This window comes from Salminus brasiliensis, chromosome 4 (genome assembly GCF_030463535.1).
Source record: "Salminus brasiliensis chromosome 4, fSalBra1.hap2, whole genome shotgun sequence".
In the NCBI taxonomy this organism is placed as follows: domain Eukaryota; kingdom Metazoa; phylum Chordata; class Actinopteri; order Characiformes; family Bryconidae; genus Salminus; species Salminus brasiliensis.
In genome coordinates this window covers 49,963,069-49,981,796 of record NC_132881.1, presented here as the reverse complement: position 1 = coordinate 49,981,796, position 18,728 = coordinate 49,963,069, and the positions used below count along the sequence as shown (strand labels likewise).

At 39.0% G+C, this 18,728-nt stretch overlaps 1 protein-coding gene across 1 annotated transcript in view; it reads right to left on the bottom strand.

The window, feature by feature from the left end:
* LOC140554335 (uncharacterized) overlaps positions 1-18,728 on the bottom strand; it is a 60,282-nt gene that overhangs the window by 18,003 nt on the left and 23,551 nt on the right. Inside the window, exons 25-62 of the mRNA XM_072677219.1 lie at positions 18,377-18,438; positions 18,170-18,270; positions 17,991-18,063; positions 17,744-17,898; positions 17,226-17,347; positions 16,064-16,125; positions 15,857-15,957; positions 15,678-15,750; positions 15,431-15,585; positions 14,850-15,034; positions 13,751-13,812; positions 13,118-13,272; positions 12,600-12,721; positions 11,440-11,501; positions 11,233-11,333; positions 11,054-11,126; positions 10,807-10,961; positions 10,226-10,410; positions 9,130-9,191; positions 8,923-9,023; positions 8,744-8,816; positions 8,497-8,651; positions 7,979-8,100; positions 6,819-6,880; positions 6,612-6,712; positions 6,433-6,505; positions 6,186-6,340; positions 5,605-5,789; positions 4,508-4,569; positions 4,301-4,401; positions 4,122-4,194; positions 3,875-4,029; positions 3,357-3,478; positions 2,197-2,258; positions 1,990-2,090; positions 1,811-1,883; positions 1,564-1,718; positions 983-1,167 (exon numbers count right to left, since the gene is read on the bottom strand). Of these exons, the coding sequence (XP_072533320.1) occupies positions 983-1,167; positions 1,564-1,718; positions 1,811-1,883; positions 1,990-2,090; positions 2,197-2,258; positions 3,357-3,478; positions 3,875-4,029; positions 4,122-4,194; positions 4,301-4,401; positions 4,508-4,569; positions 5,605-5,789; positions 6,186-6,340; positions 6,433-6,505; positions 6,612-6,712; positions 6,819-6,880; positions 7,979-8,100; positions 8,497-8,651; positions 8,744-8,816; positions 8,923-9,023; positions 9,130-9,191; positions 10,226-10,410; positions 10,807-10,961; positions 11,054-11,126; positions 11,233-11,333; positions 11,440-11,501; positions 12,600-12,721; positions 13,118-13,272; positions 13,751-13,812; positions 14,850-15,034; positions 15,431-15,585; positions 15,678-15,750; positions 15,857-15,957; positions 16,064-16,125; positions 17,226-17,347; positions 17,744-17,898; positions 17,991-18,063; positions 18,170-18,270; positions 18,377-18,438 (4,182 nt within the window). The remainder of the gene's footprint in view (positions 1-982; positions 1,168-1,563; positions 1,719-1,810; positions 1,884-1,989; positions 2,091-2,196; positions 2,259-3,356; positions 3,479-3,874; positions 4,030-4,121; positions 4,195-4,300; positions 4,402-4,507; positions 4,570-5,604; positions 5,790-6,185; positions 6,341-6,432; positions 6,506-6,611; positions 6,713-6,818; positions 6,881-7,978; positions 8,101-8,496; positions 8,652-8,743; positions 8,817-8,922; positions 9,024-9,129; positions 9,192-10,225; positions 10,411-10,806; positions 10,962-11,053; positions 11,127-11,232; positions 11,334-11,439; positions 11,502-12,599; positions 12,722-13,117; positions 13,273-13,750; positions 13,813-14,849; positions 15,035-15,430; positions 15,586-15,677; positions 15,751-15,856; positions 15,958-16,063; positions 16,126-17,225; positions 17,348-17,743; positions 17,899-17,990; positions 18,064-18,169; positions 18,271-18,376; positions 18,439-18,728) is intronic.

The window sequence follows — 18,728 nt, the reverse complement described above, 5'->3', positions numbered from 1 at the left end:
TGCACCCTTTTGAAACCATCAGTTACTGATTTCTTGTTAAAAAGCTTTTCAAACTTATTTACAACTGGGCACTTTAAATAGTAGCTACAGTAGCACCGCCTTCAATGTCAAATGAAGTTTCAGAGTTGATTAAATGTCTCACAACTGATTGGATATTGAATTTGGGAACAAATGCCACATGTTTTAAGATTTACTACAGCATAAAACCTCCTGTCATTTTTATGCAGTTTGGGTAAGTTCTAGGATTGAAGCGGGTTGAATTTAGAGAAGTTCGATCCAGAACTATTTTTTCCAGTATTTTTCACTTCAAAACAGCTCCATACTCCAGCAATTTGGGTGTTTTCTTAAGTTCTGAAAATGTTACTCTTTGTTGCCATAACAAGAACTTAATGCCATAACATATCATTGATAAGGGATTTGAACTGGATCAGGATTAATTCAGTCAACATGAATAAATATAACATGTCTGGATCAGCTCTGGATGTAAAATATCTGCATCAGGATCAAAGCAGTTATTTCTATGTTATAATGTGTTTGGATAGGCTCTACACCCACTCCTTTAGGTCAGATTAGGACATCTACAAGGTTTACAGTTTGGTTGGAAAGAAAAGTGTACCATATCAACTGATAGTTCAATCATTTTAAATGTGTTCATTAAAAAAAAAGAAGAAGTTTTAAATCATTTCCAACTGGACAGACACAATACTAGGAACAACATCCAACCTTTCCAATTTTACGTTTCAGGCTTGATTCCCCTGATTACACCTGACTGTAAGTAGACATTTGTAAACACCTCACAAAGTTCCAGGATATATAACACAAAACCTTCTGGTTGGAAGAGTATGATTTTTGGACAGCTCATCTCTGACAGCCCTGTATGACCCAGCTGTAAAAGACCTGAGTCAATATGATGGGTTTAACAGTGAGCTGATGCTTTGAATCTAGTGTGTAAGAGTTGGGAAAACACTCAACTCTGCAGTACCGGGTTCTCCCTAAAGGGGCTCTGAGATTCACTGCTATAGGACAGGTGGTAATACGGACTCACCGCTGTGGTGATGGAGTTCTGCACTTGGATGTAGGTGCTGTTCCTGAGGTCAGGGCTTTCTGGCATGCTGACATTACTGAGGCTAAATGTAAAGATGACCACATAGAAGGCGTCCGTCTTTTCTGTGGAATAAATCAATTGATTTTTAGGATTTTGGAACAAAGTACAAATTTCAAATGAGTAGGATACCACTGTGGAGAGCTGTAGGTAAGGATTGTTTAATAGGTTGTTCCACCAATCATGATTCAAGTTGTTTATTTTTGACAATGACTCTGATCTGATCTCTGACCTGATATAAATGTGGTCATACTGAGTCTGTTTCATCTTTGATTTTTTCAAATTCTTCCATAGTGAAGATGCGTTCATTTATTCCCAGAATCTGAAAATGCGTCTGTTGGTCTTAAATTGTAGATAGCGCTTTTTAGCACCTCTATGACAGTGGAATTATCAGGTCATAACAAGGTCAGATAGCCTCTCCAAAGGATCTGAAAGGAATTCAGGAAGAAAGACAAACATACTCTCATAGGTGATGTTCAGTACTTTAGTAGAACTGGTAAGGTTTGGGGATCGAGAGTTGAGCAGAGTTCCGGCAACACTAAGGACCAAACTCTCACTGGGGACGGGAGATGAGGAGTTGAACCCCAGCCTGCTGTGAACCACCGCAGTACCAGATCTGGAGGAATGAAAAAAATGTGGATTCTTTTTTAGTAAAGTGTTTTAACACCTGAATATCTGTTCAAGGTAAAACTCATAAACACAACATACATTTTGGAGGATGTTGTGGAAGAGGTCTCCAGCAGTTTGGTTGTAGTTGCAGGAGAAACTGTTGTAGATGCAGCTAAGAGATAAAAAGACATGAGCGTAAGTCTATTCAAAGCACTGGGTGGTATTCTAAAACAACATAACCAAACCAGGCACTGGCAGGACATTGTTCCTTAACATACCAGTTTGTGTTTGAAGGTTACTGAGGAAGCTGATTGGAGTGTGTTTATCTCCATCTTGGAAGCTGTATTCCATGCTTCCTTCAACCTGGTTTGCTGAAGTTCTACCAATGGAAATGGAAGTGTAAGTTAGTGTTGATATCAGTTGTTGCGTGATAACAAGGACGGGAAGTGATTCTGGAAGTAAAATAAATGCTGTGGTCAGCTTACGTGAAGACAGAGCTCTTGGGTTCAAATGGTTCTGCATCAGGTTCATTCAGAAGGGTGTTTAGCTGGAGACCAACACAAAGATTTTGAGATTTAATCACACATAATATGAAGTCTCATTGCACCCTTTTGAAACCATCAGTTACTGATTTCTTGTTAAAAAGCTTTTCAAACTTATTTACAACTGGGCACTTTAAATAGTAGCTACAGTAGCACCGCCTTCAATGTCAAATGAAGTTTCAGAGTTGATTAAATGTCTCACAACTGATTGGATATTGAATTTGGGAACAAATGCCACATGTTTTAAGATTTACTACAGCATAAAACCTCCTGTCATTTTTATGCAGTTTGGGTAAGTTCTAGGATTGAAGCGGGTTGAATTTAGAGAAGTTCGATCCAGAACTATTTTTTCCAGTATTTTTCACTTCAAAACAGCTCCATACTCCAGCAATTTGGGTGTTTTCTTAAGTTCTGAAAATGTTACTCTTTGTTGCCATAACAAGAACTTAATGCCATAACATATCATTGATAAGGGATTTGAACTGGATCAGGATTAATTCAGTCAACATGAAAAAATATAACATGTCTGGATCAGCTCTGGATGTAAAATATCTGCATCAGGATCAAAGCAGTTATTTCTATGTTATAATGTGTTTGGATAGGCTCTACACCCACTCCTTTAGGTCAGATTAGGACATCTAGAAGGTTTACAGTTTGGTTGGAAAGAAAAGTGTACCATATCAACTGATAGTTCAATCATTTTAAATGTGTTCATTAAAAAAAGAAGAAGTTTTAAATCATTTCCAACTGGACAGACACAATACTAGGAGCAGCATCCAACCTTTCCAATTTTACGTTTCAGGCTTGATTCCCCTGATTACACCTGACTGTAAGTAGACATTTGTAAACACCTCACAAAGTTCCAGGATATATAACACAAAACCTTCTGGTTGGAAGAGTATGATTTTTGGACAGCTCATCTCTGACAGCCCTGTATGACCCAGCTGTAAAAGACCTGAGTCAATATGATGGGTTTAACAGTGAGCTGATGCTTTGAATCTAGTGTGTAAGAGTTGGGAAAACACTCAACTCTGCAGTACCGGGTTCTCCCTAAAGGGGCTCTGAGATTCACTGCTATAGGACAGGTGGTAATACGGACTCACCGCTGTGGTGATGGAGTTCTGCACTTGGATGTAGGTGCTGTTCCTGAGGTCAGGGCTTTCTGGCATGCTGACATTACTGAGGCTAAATGTAAAGATGACCACATAGAAGGCGTCCGTCTTTTCTGTGGAATAAATCAATTGATTTTTAGGATTTTGGAACAAAGTACAAATTTCAAATGAGTAGGATACCACTGTGGAGAGCTGTAGGTAAGGATTGTTTAATAGGTTGTTCCACCAATCATGATTCAAGTTGTTTATTTTTGACAATGACTCTGATCTGATCTCTGACCTGATATAAATGTGGTCATACTGAGTCTGTTTCATCTTTGATTTTTTCAAATTCTTCCATAGTGAAGATGCGTTCATTTATTCCCAGAATCTGAAAATGCGTCTGTTGGTCTTAAATTGTAGATAGCGCTTTTTAGCACCTCTATGACAGTGGAATTATCAGGTCATAACAAGGTCAGATAGCCTCTCCAAAGGATCTGAAAGGAATTCAGGAAGAAAGACAAACATACTCTCATAGGTGATGTTCAGTACTTTAGTAGAACTGGTAAGGTTTGGGGATCGAGAGTTGAGCAGAGTTCCGGCAACACTAAGGACCAAACTCTCACTGGGGACGGGAGATGAGGAGTTGAACCCCAGCCTGCTGTGAACCACCGCAGTACCAGATCTGGAGGAATGAAAAAAATGTGGATTCTTTTTTAGTAAAGTGTTTTAACACCTGAATATCTGTTCAAGGTAAAACTCATAAACACAACATACATTTTGGAGGATGTTGTGGAAGAGGTCTCCAGCAGTTTGGTTGTAGTTGCAGGAGAAACTGTTGTAGATGCAGCTAAGAGATAAAAAGACATGAGCGTAAGTCTATTCAAAGCACTGGGTGGTATTCTAAAACAACATAACCAAACCAGGCACTGGCAGGACATTGTTCCTTAACATACCAGTTTGTGTTTGAAGGTTACTGAGGAAGCTGATTGGAGTGTGTTTATCTCCATCTTGGAAGCTGTATTCCATGCTTCCTTCAACCTGGTTTGCTGAAGTTCTACCAATGGAAATGGAAGTGTAAGTTAGTGTTGATATCAGTTGTTGCGTGATAACAAGGACGGGAAGTGATTCTGGAAGTAAAATAAATGCTGTGGTCAGCTTACGTGAAGACAGAGCTCTTGGGTTCAAATGGTTCTGCATCAGGTTCATTCAGAAGGGTGTTTAGCTGGAGACCAACACAAAGATTTTGAGATTTAATCACACATAATATGAAGTCTCATTGCACCCTTTTGAAACCATCAGTTACTGATTTCTTGTTAAAAAGCTTTTCAAACTTATTTACAACTGGGCACTTTAAATAGTAGCTACAGTAGCACCGCCTTCAATGTCAAATGAAGTTTCAGAGTTGATTAAATGTCTCACAACTGATTGGATATTGAATTTGGGAACAAATGCCACATGTTTTAAGATTTACTACAGCATAAAACCTCCTGTCATTTTTATGCAGTTTGGGTAAGTTCTAGGATTGAAGCGGGTTGAATTTAGAGAAGTTCGATCCAGAACTATTTTTTCCAGTATTTTTCACTTCAAAACAGCTCCATACTCCAGCAATTTGGGTGTTTTCTTAAGTTCTGAAAATGTTACTCTTTGTTGCCATAACAAGAACTTAATGCCATAACATATCATTGATAAGGGATTTGAACTGGATCAGGATTAATTCAGTCAACATGAAAAAATATAACATGTCTGGATCAGCTCTGGATGTAAAATATCTGCATCAGGATCAAAGCAGTTATTTCTATGTTATAATGTGTTTGGATAGGCTCTACACCCACTCCTTTAGGTCAGATTAGGACATCTAGAAGGTTTACAGTTTGGTTGGAAAGAAAAGTGTACCATATCAACTGATAGTTCAATCATTTTAAATGTGTTCATTAAAAAAAGAAGAAGTTTTAAATCATTTCCAACTGGACAGACACAATACTAGGAGCAGCATCCAACCTTTCCAATTTTACGTTTCAGGCTTGATTCCCCTGATTACACCTGACTGTAAGTAGACATTTGTAAACACCTCACAAAGTTCCAGGATATATAACACAAAACCTTCTGGTTGGAAGAGTATGATTTTTGGACAGCTCATCTCTGACAGCCCTGTATGACCCAGCTGTAAAAGGCCTGAGTCAATATGATGGGTTTAACAGTGAGCTGATGCTTTGAATCTAGTGTGTAAGAGTTGGGAAAACACTCAACTCTGCAGTACCGGGTTCTCCCTACAGGGGCTCTGAGATTCACTGCTATAGGACAGGTGGTAATACGGACTCACCGCTGTGGTGATGGAGTTCTGCACTTGGATGTAGGTGCTGTTCCTAAGGTCAGGGCTCTCTGGCATGCTGACATTACTGAGGCTAAATGTAAAGATGACCACATAGAAGGCGTCCGTCTTTTCTGTGGAATAAATCAATTGATTTTTAGGATTTTGGAACAAAGTACAAATTTCAAATGAGTAGGATACCACTGTGGAGAGCTGTAGGTAAGGATTGTTTAATAGGTTGTTCCACCAATCATGATTCAAGTTGTTTATTTTTGACAATGACTCTGATCTGATCTCTGACCTGATATAACTGTGGTCATACTGAGTCTGTTTCATCTTTGATTTTTTCAAATTCTTCCATAGTGAAGATGCGTTCATTTATTCCCAGAATCTGAAAATGCGTCTGTTGGTCTTAAATTGTAGAAAGCGCTTTTTAGCACCTCTATGACAGTGGAATTATCAGGTCATAACAAGGTCAGATAGCCTCTCCAAAGGATCTGAAAGGAATTCAGGAAGAAAGACAAACATACTCTCATAGGTGATGTTCAGTACTTTAGTAGAACTGGTAAGGTTTGGGGATCGAGAGTTGAGCAGAGTTCCGGCCACACTAAGGACCAAACTCTCACTGGGGACGGGAGATGAGGAGTTGAACCCCAGCCTGCTGTGAACCACCGCAGTACCAGATCTGGAGGAATGAAAAAAATGTGGATTCTTTTTTAGTAAAGTGTTTTAACACCTGAATATCTGTTCAAGGTAAAACTCATAAACACAACATACATTTTGGAGGATGTTGTGGAAGAGGTCTCCAGCAGTTTGGTTGTAGTTGCTGGAGAAACTGTTGTAGATGCAGCTAAGAGATAAGAAGACATGAAGGTAAGTCTATTCAAAGCACTGGGTGGTATTCTAAAACAACATAACCAAACCAGGCACTGGCAGGACATTGTTCCTTAACATACCAGTTTGTGTTTGAAGGTTACTGAGGAAGCTGATTGGAGTGTGTTTATCTCCATCTTGGAAGCTGTATTCCATGCTTCCTTCAACCTGGTTTGCTGAAGTTCTACCAATGGAAATGGAAGTGTAAGTTAGTGTTGATATCAGTTGTTGCGTGATAACAAGGACGGGAAGTGATTCTGGAAGTAAAATAAATGCTGTGGTCAGCTTACGTGAAGACAGAGCTCTTGGGTTCAAATGGTTCTGCATCAGGTTCATTCAGAAGGGTGTTTAGCTGGAGACCAACACAAAGATTTTGAGATTTAATCACACATAATATGAAGTCTCATTGCACCCTTTTGAAACCATCAGTTACTGATTTCTTGTTAAAAAGCTTTTCAAACTTATTTACAACTGGGCACTTTAAATAGTAGCTACAGTAGCACCGCCTTCAATGTCAAATGAAGTTTCAGAGTTGATTAAATGTCTCACAACTGATTGGATATTGAATTTGGGAACAAATGCCACATGTTTTAAGATTTACTACAGCATAAAACCTCCTGTCATTTTTATGCAGTTTGGGTAAGTTCTAGGATTGAAGCGGGTTGAATTTAGAGAAGTTCGATCCAGAACTATTTTTTCCAGTATTTTTCACTTCAAAACAGCTCCATACTCCAGCAATTTGGGTGTTTTCTTAAGTTCTGAAAATGTTACTCTTTGTTGCCATAACAAGAACTTAATGCCATAACATATCATTGATAAGGGATTTGAACTGGATCAGGATTAATTCAGTCAACATTAATAAATATAACATGTCTGGATCAGCTCTGGATGTAAAATATCTGCATCAGGATCAAAGCAGTTATTTCTATGTTATAATGTGTTTGGATAGGCTCTACACCCACTCCTTTAGGTCAGATTAGGACATCTAGAAGGTTTACAGTTTGGTTGGAAAGAAAAGTGTACCATATCAACTGATAGTTCAATCATTTTAAATGTGTTCATTAAAAAAAGAAGAAGTTTTAAATCATTTCCAACTGGACAGACACAATACTAGGAACAGCATCCAACCTTTCCAATTTTACGTTTCAGGCTTTATTCCCCTGATTACACCTGACTGTAAGTAGACATTTGTAAACACCTCACAAAGTTCCAGGATATATAACACAAAACCTTCTGGTTGGAAGAGTATGATTTTTGGACAGCTCATCTCTGACAGCCCTGTATGACCCAGCTGTAAAAGGCCTGAGTCAATATGATGGGTTTAACAGTGAGCTGATGCTTTGAATCTAGTGTGTAAGAGTTGGGAAAACACTCAACTCTGCAGTACCGGGTTCTCCCTACAGGGGCTCTGAGATTCACTGCTATAGGACAGGTGGTAATACGGACTCACCGCTGTGGTGATGGAGTTCTGCACTTGGATGTAGGTGCTGTTCCTGAGGTCAGGGCTTTCTGGCATGCTGACATTACTGAGGCTAAATGTAAAGATGACCACATAGAAGGCGTCTGTCTTTTCTGTGGAATAAATCAATTGATTTTTAGGATTTTGGAACAAAGTACAAATTTCAAATGAGTAGGATACCACTGTGGAGAGCTGTAGGTAAGGATTGTTTAATAGGTTGTTACACCAATCATGATTCAAGTTGTTTATTTTTGACAATGACTCTGATCTGATCTCTGACCTGATATAACTGTGGTCATACTGAGTCTGTTTCATCTTTGATTTTTTCAAATTCTTCCATAGTGAAGATGCGTTCATTTATTCCCAGAATCTGAAAATGCGTCTGTTGGTCTTAAATTGTAGATAGCACTTTTTAGCACCTCTATGACAGTGGAATTATCAGGTCATAACAAGGTCAGATAGCCTCTCCAAAGGATCTGAAAGGAATTCAGGAAGAAAGACAAACATACTCTCATAGGTGATGTTCAGTACTTTAGTAGAACTGGTAAGGTTTGGGGATCGAGAGTTGAGCAGAGTTCCGGCCACACTGAGGACCAAACTCTCACTGGGGACGGGAGATGAGGAGTTGAACCCCAGCCTGCCGTGAACCACCGCAGTACCAGATCTGGAGGAATGAAAAAAATGTGGATTCTTTTTTAGTAAAGTGTTTTAACACCTGAATATCTGTTCAAGGTAAAACTCATAAACACAACATACATTTTGGAGGATGTTGTGGAAGAGGTCTCCAGCAGTTTGGTTGTAGTTGCTGGAGAAACTGTTGTAGATGCAGCTAAGAGATAAAAAGACATGAAGGTAAGTCTATTCAAAGCACTGGGTGGTATTCTAAAACAACATAACCAAACCAGGCACTGGCAGGACATTGTTCCTTAACATACCAGTTTGTGTTTGAAGGTTACTGAGGAAGCTGATTGGAGTGTGTTTATCTCCATCTTGGAAGCTGTATTCCATGCTTCCTTCAACCTGGTTTGCTGAAGTTCTACCAATGGAAATGGAAGAGTAAGTTAGTGTTGATATCAGTTGTTGCGTGATAACAAGGACGGGAAGTGATTCTGGAAGTAAAATAAAAGCTGTGGTCAGCTTACGTGAAGACAGAGCTCTTGGGTTTAAATGGTTCTGCATCAGGTTCATTCAGAAGGGTGTTTAGCTGGAGACCAACACAAAGATTTTGAGATTTAATCACACATAATATGAAGTCTCATTGCACCCTTTTGAAACCACCAGTTACTGATTTCTTGTTAAAAAGCTTTTCAAACTTATTTACAACTGGGCACTTTAAATAGTAGCTACAGTAGCACCGCCTTCAATGTCAAATGAAGTTTCAGAGTTGATTAAATGTCTCACAACTGATTGGATATTGAATTTGGGAACAAATGCCACATGTTTTAAGATTTACTACAGCATAAAACCTCCTGTCATTTTTATGCAGTTTGGGTAAGTTCTAGGATTGAAGCGGGTTGAATTTAGAGAAGTTCGATCCAGAACTATTTTTCCAGTATTTTTCACTTCAAAACAGCTCCATACTCCAGCAATTTGGGTGTTTTCTTAAGTTCTGAAAATGTTACTCTTTGTTGCCATAACAAGAACTTAATGCCATAACATATCATTGATAAGGGATTTGAACTGGATCAGGATTAATTCAGTCAACATGAAAAAATATAACATGTCTGGATCAGCTCTGGATGTAAAATATCTGCATCAGGATCAAAGCAGTTATTTCTATGTTATAATGTGTTTGGATAGGCTCTACACCCACTCCTTTAGGTCAGATTAGGACATCTAGAAGGTTTACAGTTTGGTTGGAAAGAAAAGTGTACCATATCAACTGATAGTTCAATCATTTTAAATGTGTTCATTAAAAAAAGAAGAAGTTTTAAATCATTTCCAACTGGACAGACACAATACTAGGAACAGCATCCAACCTTTCCAATTTTACGTTTCAGGCTTTATTCCCCTGATTACACCTGACTGTAAGTAGACATTTGTAAACACCTCACAAAGTTCCAGGATATATAACACAAAACCTTCTGGTTGGAAGAGTATGATTTTTGGACAGCTCATCTCTGACAGCCCTGTATGACCCAGCTGTAAAAGGCCTGAGTCAATATGATGGGTTTAACAGTGAGCTGATGCTTTGAATCTAGTGTGTAAGAGTTGGGAAAACACTCAACTCTGCAGTACCGGGTTCTCCCTACAGGGGCTCTGAGATTCACTGCTATAGGACAGATGGTAATACGGACTCACCGCTGTGGTGATGGAGTTCTGCACTTGGATGTAGGTACTGTTCCTATGGTCAGGGCTCTCTGGCATGCTGACATTACTGAGGCTAAATGTAAAGATGACCACATAGAAGGCGTCCGTCTTTTCTGTGGAATAAATCAATTGATTTTTAGGATTTTGGAACAAAGTACAAATTTCAAATGAGTAGGATACCACTGTGGAGAGCTGTAGGTAAGGATTGTTTAATAGGTTGTTCCACCAATCATGATTCAAGTTGTTTATTTTTGACAATGACTCTGATCTGATCTCTGACCTGATATAACTGTGGTCATACTGAGTCTGTTTCATCTTTGATTTTTTCAAATTCTTCCATAGTGAAGATGCGTTCATTTATTCCCAGAATCTGAAAATGCGTCTGTTGGTCTTAAATTGTAGAAAGCGCTTTTTAGCACCTCTATGACAGTGGAATTATCAGGTCATAACAAGGTCAGATAGCCTCTCCAAAGGATCTGAAAGGAATTCAGGAAGAAAGACAAACATACTCTCATAGGTGATGTTCAGTACTTTAGTAGAACTGGTAAGGTTTGGGGATCGAGAGTTGAGCAGAGTTCCGGCCACACTAAGGACCAAACTCTCACTGGGGACGGGAGATGAGGAGTTGAACCCCAGCCTGCTGTGAACCACCGCAGTACCAGATCTGGAGGAATGAAAAAAATGTGGATTCTTTTTTAGTAAAGTGTTTTAACACCTGAATATCTGTTCAAGGTAAAACTCATAAACACAACATACATTTTGGAGGATGTTGTGGAAGAGGTCTCCAGCAGTTTGGTTGTAGTTGCTGGAGAAACTGTTGTAGATGCAGCTAAGAGATAAAAAGACATGAAGGTAAGTCTATTCAAAGCACTGGGTGGTATTCTAAAACAACATAACCAAACCAGGCACTGGCAGGACATTGTTCCTTAACATACCAGTTTGTGTTTGAAGGTTACTGAGGAAGCTGATTGGAGTGTGTTTATCTCCATCTTGGAAGCTGTATTCCATGCTTCCTTCAACCTGGTTTGCTGAAGTTCTACCAATGGAAATGGAAGTGTAAGTTAGTGTTGATATCAGTTGTTGCGTGATAACAAGGACGGGAAGTGATTCTGGAAGTAAAATAAATGCTGTGGTCAGCTTACGTGAAGACAGAGCTCTTGGGTTCAAATGGTTCTGCATCAGGTTCATTCAGAAGGGTGTTTAGCTGGAGACCAACACAAAGATTTTGAGATTTAATCACACATAATATGAAGTCTCATTGCACCCTTTTGAAACCATCAGTTACTGATTTCTTGTTAAAAAGCTTTTCAAACTTATTTACAACTGGGCACTTTAAATAGTAGCTACAGTAGCACCGCCTTCAATGTCAAATGAAGTTTCAGAGTTGATTAAATGTCTCACAACTGATTGGATATTGAATTTGGGAACAAATGCCACATGTTTTAAGATTTACTACAGCATAAAACCTCCTGTCATTTTTATGCAGTTTGGGTAAGTTCTAGGATTGAAGCGGGTTGAATTTAGAGAAGTTCGATCCAGAACTATTTTTTCCAGTATTTTTCACTTCAAAACAGCTCCATACTCCAGCAATTTGGGTGTTTTCTTAAGTTCTGAAAATGTTACTCTTTGTTGCCATAACAAGAACTTAATGCCATAACATATCATTGATAAGGGATTTGAACTGGATCAGGATTAATTCAGTCAACATGAATAAATATAACATGTCTGGATCAGCTCTGGATGTAAAATATCTGCATCAGGATCAAAGCAGTTATTTCTATGTTATAATGTGTTTGGATAGGCTCTACACCCACTCCTTTAGGTCAGATTAGGACATCTAGAAGGTTTACAGTTTGGTTGGAAAGAAAAGTGTACCATATCAACTGATAGTTCAATCATTTTAAATGTGTTCATTAAAAAAAGAAGAAGTTTTAAATCATTTCCAACTGGACAGACACAATACTAGGAACAGCATCCAACCTTTCCAATTTTACGTTTCAGGCTTTATTCCCCTGATTACACCTGACTGTAAGTAAACATTTGTAAACACCTCACAAAGTTCCAGGATATATAACACAAAACCTTCTGGTTGGAAGAGTATGATTTTTGGACAGCTCATCTCTGACAGCCCTGTATGACCCAGCTGTAAAAGGCCTGAGTCAATATGATGGGTTTAACAGTGAGCTGATGCTTTGAATCTAGTGTGTAAGAGTTGGGAAAACACTCAACTCTGCAGTACCGGGTTCTCCCTACAGGGGCTCTGAGATTCACTGCTATAGGACAGGTGGTAATACGGACTCACCGCTGTGGTGATGGAGTTCTGCACTTGGATGTAGGTGCTGTTCCTGAGGTCAGGGCTTTCTGGCATGCTGACATTACTGAGGCTAAATGTAAAGATGACCACATAGAAGGCGTCCGTCTTTTCTGTGGAATAAATCAATTGATTTTTAGGATTTTGGAACAAAGTACAAATTTCAAATGAGTAGGATACCACTGTGGAGAGCTGTAGGTAAGGATTGTTTAATAGGTTGTTCCACCAATCATGATTCAAGTTGTTTATTTTTGACAATGACTCTGATCTGATCTCTGACCTGATATAACTGTGGTCATACTGAGTCTGTTTCATCTTTGATTTTTTCAAATTCTTCCATAGTGAAGATGCGTTCATTTATTCCCAGAATCTGAAAATGCGTCTGTTGGTCTTAAATTGTAGATAGCGCTTTTTAGCACCTCTATGACAGTGGAATTATCAGGTCATAACAAGGTCAGATAGCCTCTCCAAAGGATCTGAAAGGAATTCAGGAAGAAAGACAAACATACTCTCATAGGTGATGTTCAGTACTTTAGTAGAACTGGTAAGGTTTGGGGATCGAGAGTTGAGCAGAGTTCCGGCCACACTGAGGACCAAACTCTCACTGGGGACGGGAGATGAGGAGTTGAACCCCAGCCTGCCGTGAACCACCGCAGTACCAGATCTGGAGGAATGAAAAAAATGTGGATTCTTTTTTAGTAAAGTGTTTTAACACCTGAATATCTGTTCAAGGTAAAACTTATAAACACAACATACATTTTGGAGGATGTTGTGGAAGAGGTCTCCAGCAGTTTGGTTGTAGTTGCAGGAGAAACTGTTGTAGATGCAGCTAAGAGATAAAAAGACATGAAGGTAAGTCTATTCAAAGCACTGGGTGGTATTCTAAAACAACATAACCAAACCAGGCACTGGCAGGACATTGTTCCTTAACATACCAGTTTGTGTTTGAAGGTTACTGAGGAAGCTGATTGGAGTGTGTTTATCTCCATCTTGGAAGCTGTATTCCATGCTTCCTTCAACCTGGTTTGCTGAAGTTCTACCAATGGAAATGGAAGTGTAAGTTAGTGTTGATATCAGTTGTTGCGTGATAACAAGGACGGGAAGTGATTCTGGAAGTAAAATAAATGCTGTGGTCAGCTTACGTGAAGACAGAGCTCTTGGGTTCAAATGGTTCTGCATCAGGTTCATTCAGAAGGGTGTTTAGCTGGAGACCAACACAAAGATTTTGAGATTTAATCACACATAATATGAAGTCTCATTGCACCCTTTTGAAACCATCAGTTACTGATTTCTTGTTAAAAAGCTTTTCAAACTTATTTACAACTGGGCACTTTAAATAGTAGCTACAGTAGCACCGCCTTCAATGTCAAATGAAGTTTCAGAGTTGATTAAATGTCTCACAACTGATTGGATATTGAATTTGGGAACAAATGCCACATGTTTTAAGATTTACTACAGCATAAAACCTCCTGTCATTTTTATGCAGTTTGGGTAAGTTCTAGGATTGAAGCGGGTTGAATTTAGAGAAGTTCGATCCAGAACTATTTTTTCCAGTATTTTTCACTTCAAAACAGCTCCATACTCCAGCAATTTGGGTGTTTTCTTAAGTTCTGAAAATGTTACTCTTTGTTGCCATAACAAGAACTTAATGCCATAACATATCATTGATAAGGGATTTGAACTGGATCAGGATTAATTCAGTCAACATGAATAAATATAACATGTCTGGATCAGCTCTGGATGTAAAATATCTGCATCAGGATCAAAGCAGTTATTTCTATGTTATAATGTGTTTGGATAGGCTCTACACCCACTCCTTTAGGTCAGATTAGGACATCTAGAAGGTTTACAGTTTGGTTGGAAAGAAAAGTGTACCATATCAACTGATAGTTCAATCATTTTAAATGTGTTCATTAAAAAAAAAGAAGAAGTTTTAAATCATTTCCAACTGGACAGACACAATACTAGGAACAACATCCAACCTTTCCAATTTTACGTTTCAGGCTTGATTCCCCTGATTACACCTGACTGTAAGTAGACATTTGTAAACACCTCACAAAGTTCCAGGATATATAACACAAAACCTTCTGATTGGAAGAGTATGATTTTTGGACAGCTCATCTCTGACAGCCCTGTATGACCCAGCTGTAAAAGACCTGAGTCAATATGATGGGTTTAACAGTGAGCTGATGCTTTGAATCTAGTGTGTAAGAGTTGGGAAAACACTCAACTCTGCAGTACCGGGTTCTCCCTACAGGGGCTCTGAGATTCACTGCTATAGGACAGGTGGTAATACGGACTCACCGCTGTGGTGATGGAGTTCTGCACTTGGATGTAGGTGCTGTTCCTGAGGTCAGGGCTTTCTGGCATGCTGACATTACTGAGGCTAAATGTAAAGATGACCACATAGAAGGCGTCCGTCTTTTCTGTGGAATAAATCAATTGATTTTTAGGATTTTGGAACAAAGTACAAATTTCAAATGAGTAGGATACCACTGTGGAGAGCTGTAGGTAAGGATTGTTTAATAGGTTGTTACACCAATCATGATTCAAGTTGTTTATTTTTGACAATGACTCTGATCTGATCTCTGACCTGATATAACTGTGGTCATACTGAGTCTGTTTCATCTTTGATTTTTTCAAATTCTTCCATAGTGAAGATGCGTTCATTTATTCCCAGAATCTGAAAATGCGTCTGTTGGTCTTAAATTGTAGATAGCGCTTTTTAGCACCTCTATGACAGTGGAATTATCAGGTCATAACAAGGTCAGATAGCCTCTCCAAAGGATCTGAAAGGAATTCAGGAAGAAAGACAAACATACTCTCATAGGTGATGTTCAGTACTTTAGTAGAACTGGTAAGGTTTGGGGATCGAGAGTTGAGCAGAGTTCCGGCCACACTGAGGACCAAACTCTCACTGGGGACGGGAGATGAGGAGTTGAACCCCAGCCTGCTGTGAACCACCGCAGTACCAGATCTGGAGGAATGAAAAAAATTTGGATTCTTTTTTAGTAAAGTGTTTTAACACCTGAATATCTGTTCAAGGTAAAACTCATAAACACAACATACATTTTGGAGGATGTTGTGGAAGAGGTCTCCAGCAGTTTGGTTGTAGTTGCTGGAGAAACTGTTGTAGATGCAGCTAAGAGATAAGAAGACATGAAGGTAAGTCTATTCAAAGCACTGGGTGGTATTCTAAAATAACATAACCAAACCAGGCACTGGCAGGACATTGTTCCTTAACATACCAGTTTGTGTTTGAAGGTTACTGAGGAAGCTGATTGGAGTGTGTTTATCTCCATCTTGGAAGCTGTATTCCATGCTTCCTTCAACCTGGTTTGCTGAAGTTCTACCAATAGAAATGGAAGTGTAAGTTAGTGTTGATATCAGTTGTTGCGTGATAACAAGGACGGGAAGTGATTCTGGAAGTAAAATAAATGCTGTGGTCAGCTTACGTGAAGACAGAGCTCTTGGGTTCAAATGGTTCTGCATCAGGTTCATTCAGAAGGGTGTTTAGCTGGAGACCAACACAAAGATTTTGAGATTTAATCACACATAATATGAAGTCTCATTGCACCCTTTTGAAACCATCAGTTACTGATTTCTTGTTAAAAAGCTTTTCAAACTTATTTACAACTGGGCACTTTAAATAGTAGCTACAGTAGCACCGCCTTCAATGTCAAATGAAGTTTCAGAGTTGATTAAATGTCTCACAACTGATTGGATATTGAATTTGGGAACAAATGCCACATGTTTTAAGATTTACTACAGCATAAAACCTCCTGTCATTTTTATGCAGTTTGGGTAAGTTCTAGGATTGAAGCGGGTTGAATTTAGAGAAGTTCGATCCAGAACTATTTTTTCCAGTATTTTTCACTTCAAAACAGCTCCATACTCCAGCAATTTGGGTGTTTTCTTAAGTTCTGAAAATGTTACTCTTTGTTGCCATAACAAGAACTTAATGCCATAACATATCATTGATAAGGGATTTGAACTGGATCAGGATTAATTCAGTCAACATGAATAAATATAACATGTCTGGATCAGCTCTGGATGTAAAATATCTGCATCAGGATCAAAGCAGTTATTTCTATGTTATAATGTGTTTGGATAGGCTCTACACCCACTCCTTTAGGTCAGATTAGGACATCTAGAAGGTTTACAGTTTGGTTGGAAAGAAAAGTGTACCATATCAACTGATAGTTCAATCATTTTAAATGTGTTCATTAAAAAAAAAGAAGAAGTTTTAAATCATTTCCAACTGGACAGACACAATACTAGGAACAACATCCAACCTTTCCAATTTTACGTTTCAGGCTTGATTCCCCTGATTACACCTGACTGTAAGTAGACATTTGTAAACACCTCACAAAGTTCCAGGATATATAACACAAAACCTTCTGGTTGGAAGAGTATGATTTTTGGACAGCTCATCTCTGACAGCCCTGTATGACCCAGCTGTAAAAGGCCTGAGTCAATATGATGGGTTTAACAGTGAGCTGATGCTTTGAATCTAGTGTGTAAGAGTTGGGAAAACACTCAACTCTGCAGTACCGGGTTCTCCCTACAGGGGCTCTGAGATTCACTGCTATAGGACAGGTGGTAATACGGACTCACCGCTGTGGTGATGGAGTTCTGCACTTGGATGTAGGTGCTGTTCCTGAGGTCAGGGCTTTCTGGCATGCTGACATTACTGAGGCTAAATGTAAAGATGACCACATAGAAGGCGTCCGTCTTTTCTGTGGAATAAATCAATTGATTTTTAGGATTTTGGAACAAAGTACAAATTTCAAATGAGTAGGATACCACTGTGGAGAGCTGTAGGTAAGGATTGTTTAATAGGTTGTTACACCAATCATGATTCAAGTTGTTTATTTTTGACAATGACTCTGATCTGATCTCTGACCTGATATAACTGTGGTCATACTGAGTCTGTTTCATCTTTGATTTTTTCAAATTCTTCCATAGTGAAGATGCGTTCATTTATTCCCAGAATCTGAAAATGCGTCTGTTGGTCTTAAATTGTAGATAGCGCTTTTTAGCACCTCTATGACAGTGGAATTATCAGGTCATAACAAGGTCAGATAGCCTCTCCAAAGGATCTGAAAGGAATTCAGGAAGAAAGACAAACATACTCTCATAGGTGATGTTCAGTACTTTAGTAGAACTGGTAAGGTTTGGGGATCGAGAGTTGAGCAGAGTTCCGGCCACACTGAGGACCAAACTCTCACTGGGGACGGGAGATGAGGAGTTGAACCCCAGCCTGCTGTGAACCACCGCAGTACCAGATCTGGAGGAATGAAAAAAATGTGGATTCTTTTTTAGTAAAGTGTTTTAACACCTGAATATCTGTTCAAGGTAAAACTCATAAACACAACATACATTTTGGAGGATGTTGTGGAAGAGGTCTCCAGCAGTTTGGTTGTAGTTGCTGGAGAAACTGTTGTAGATGCAGCTAAGAGATAAGAAGACATGAAGGTAAGTCTATTCAAAGCACTGGGTGGTATTCTAAAATAACATAACCAAACCAGGCACTGGCAGGACATTGTTCCTTAACATACCAGTTTGTGTTTGAAGGTTACTGAGGAAGCTGATTGGAGTGTGTTTATCTCCATCTTGGAAGCTGTATTCCATGCTTCCTTCAACCTGGTTTGCTGAAGTTCTACCAATAGAAATGGAAGTGTAAGTTAGTGTTGATATCAGTTGTTGCGTGATAACAAGGACGGGAAGTGATTCTGGAAGTAAAATAAATGCTGTGGTCAGCTTACGTGAAGACAGAGCTCTTGGGTTCAAATGGTTCTGCATCAGGTTCATTCAGAAGGGTGTTTAGCTGGAGACCAACACAAAGATTTTGAGATTTAATCACACATAATATGAAGTCTCATTGCACCCTTTTGAAACCATCAGTTACTGATTTCTTGTTAAAAAGCTTTTCAAACTTATTTACAACTGGGCACTTTAAATAGTAGCTACAGTAGCACCGCCTTCAATGTCAAATGAAGTTTCAGAGTTGATTAAATGTCTCACAACTGATTGGATATTGAATTTGGGAACAAATGCCACATGTTTTAAGATTTACTACAGCATAAAACCTCCTGTCATTTTTATGCAGTTTGGGTA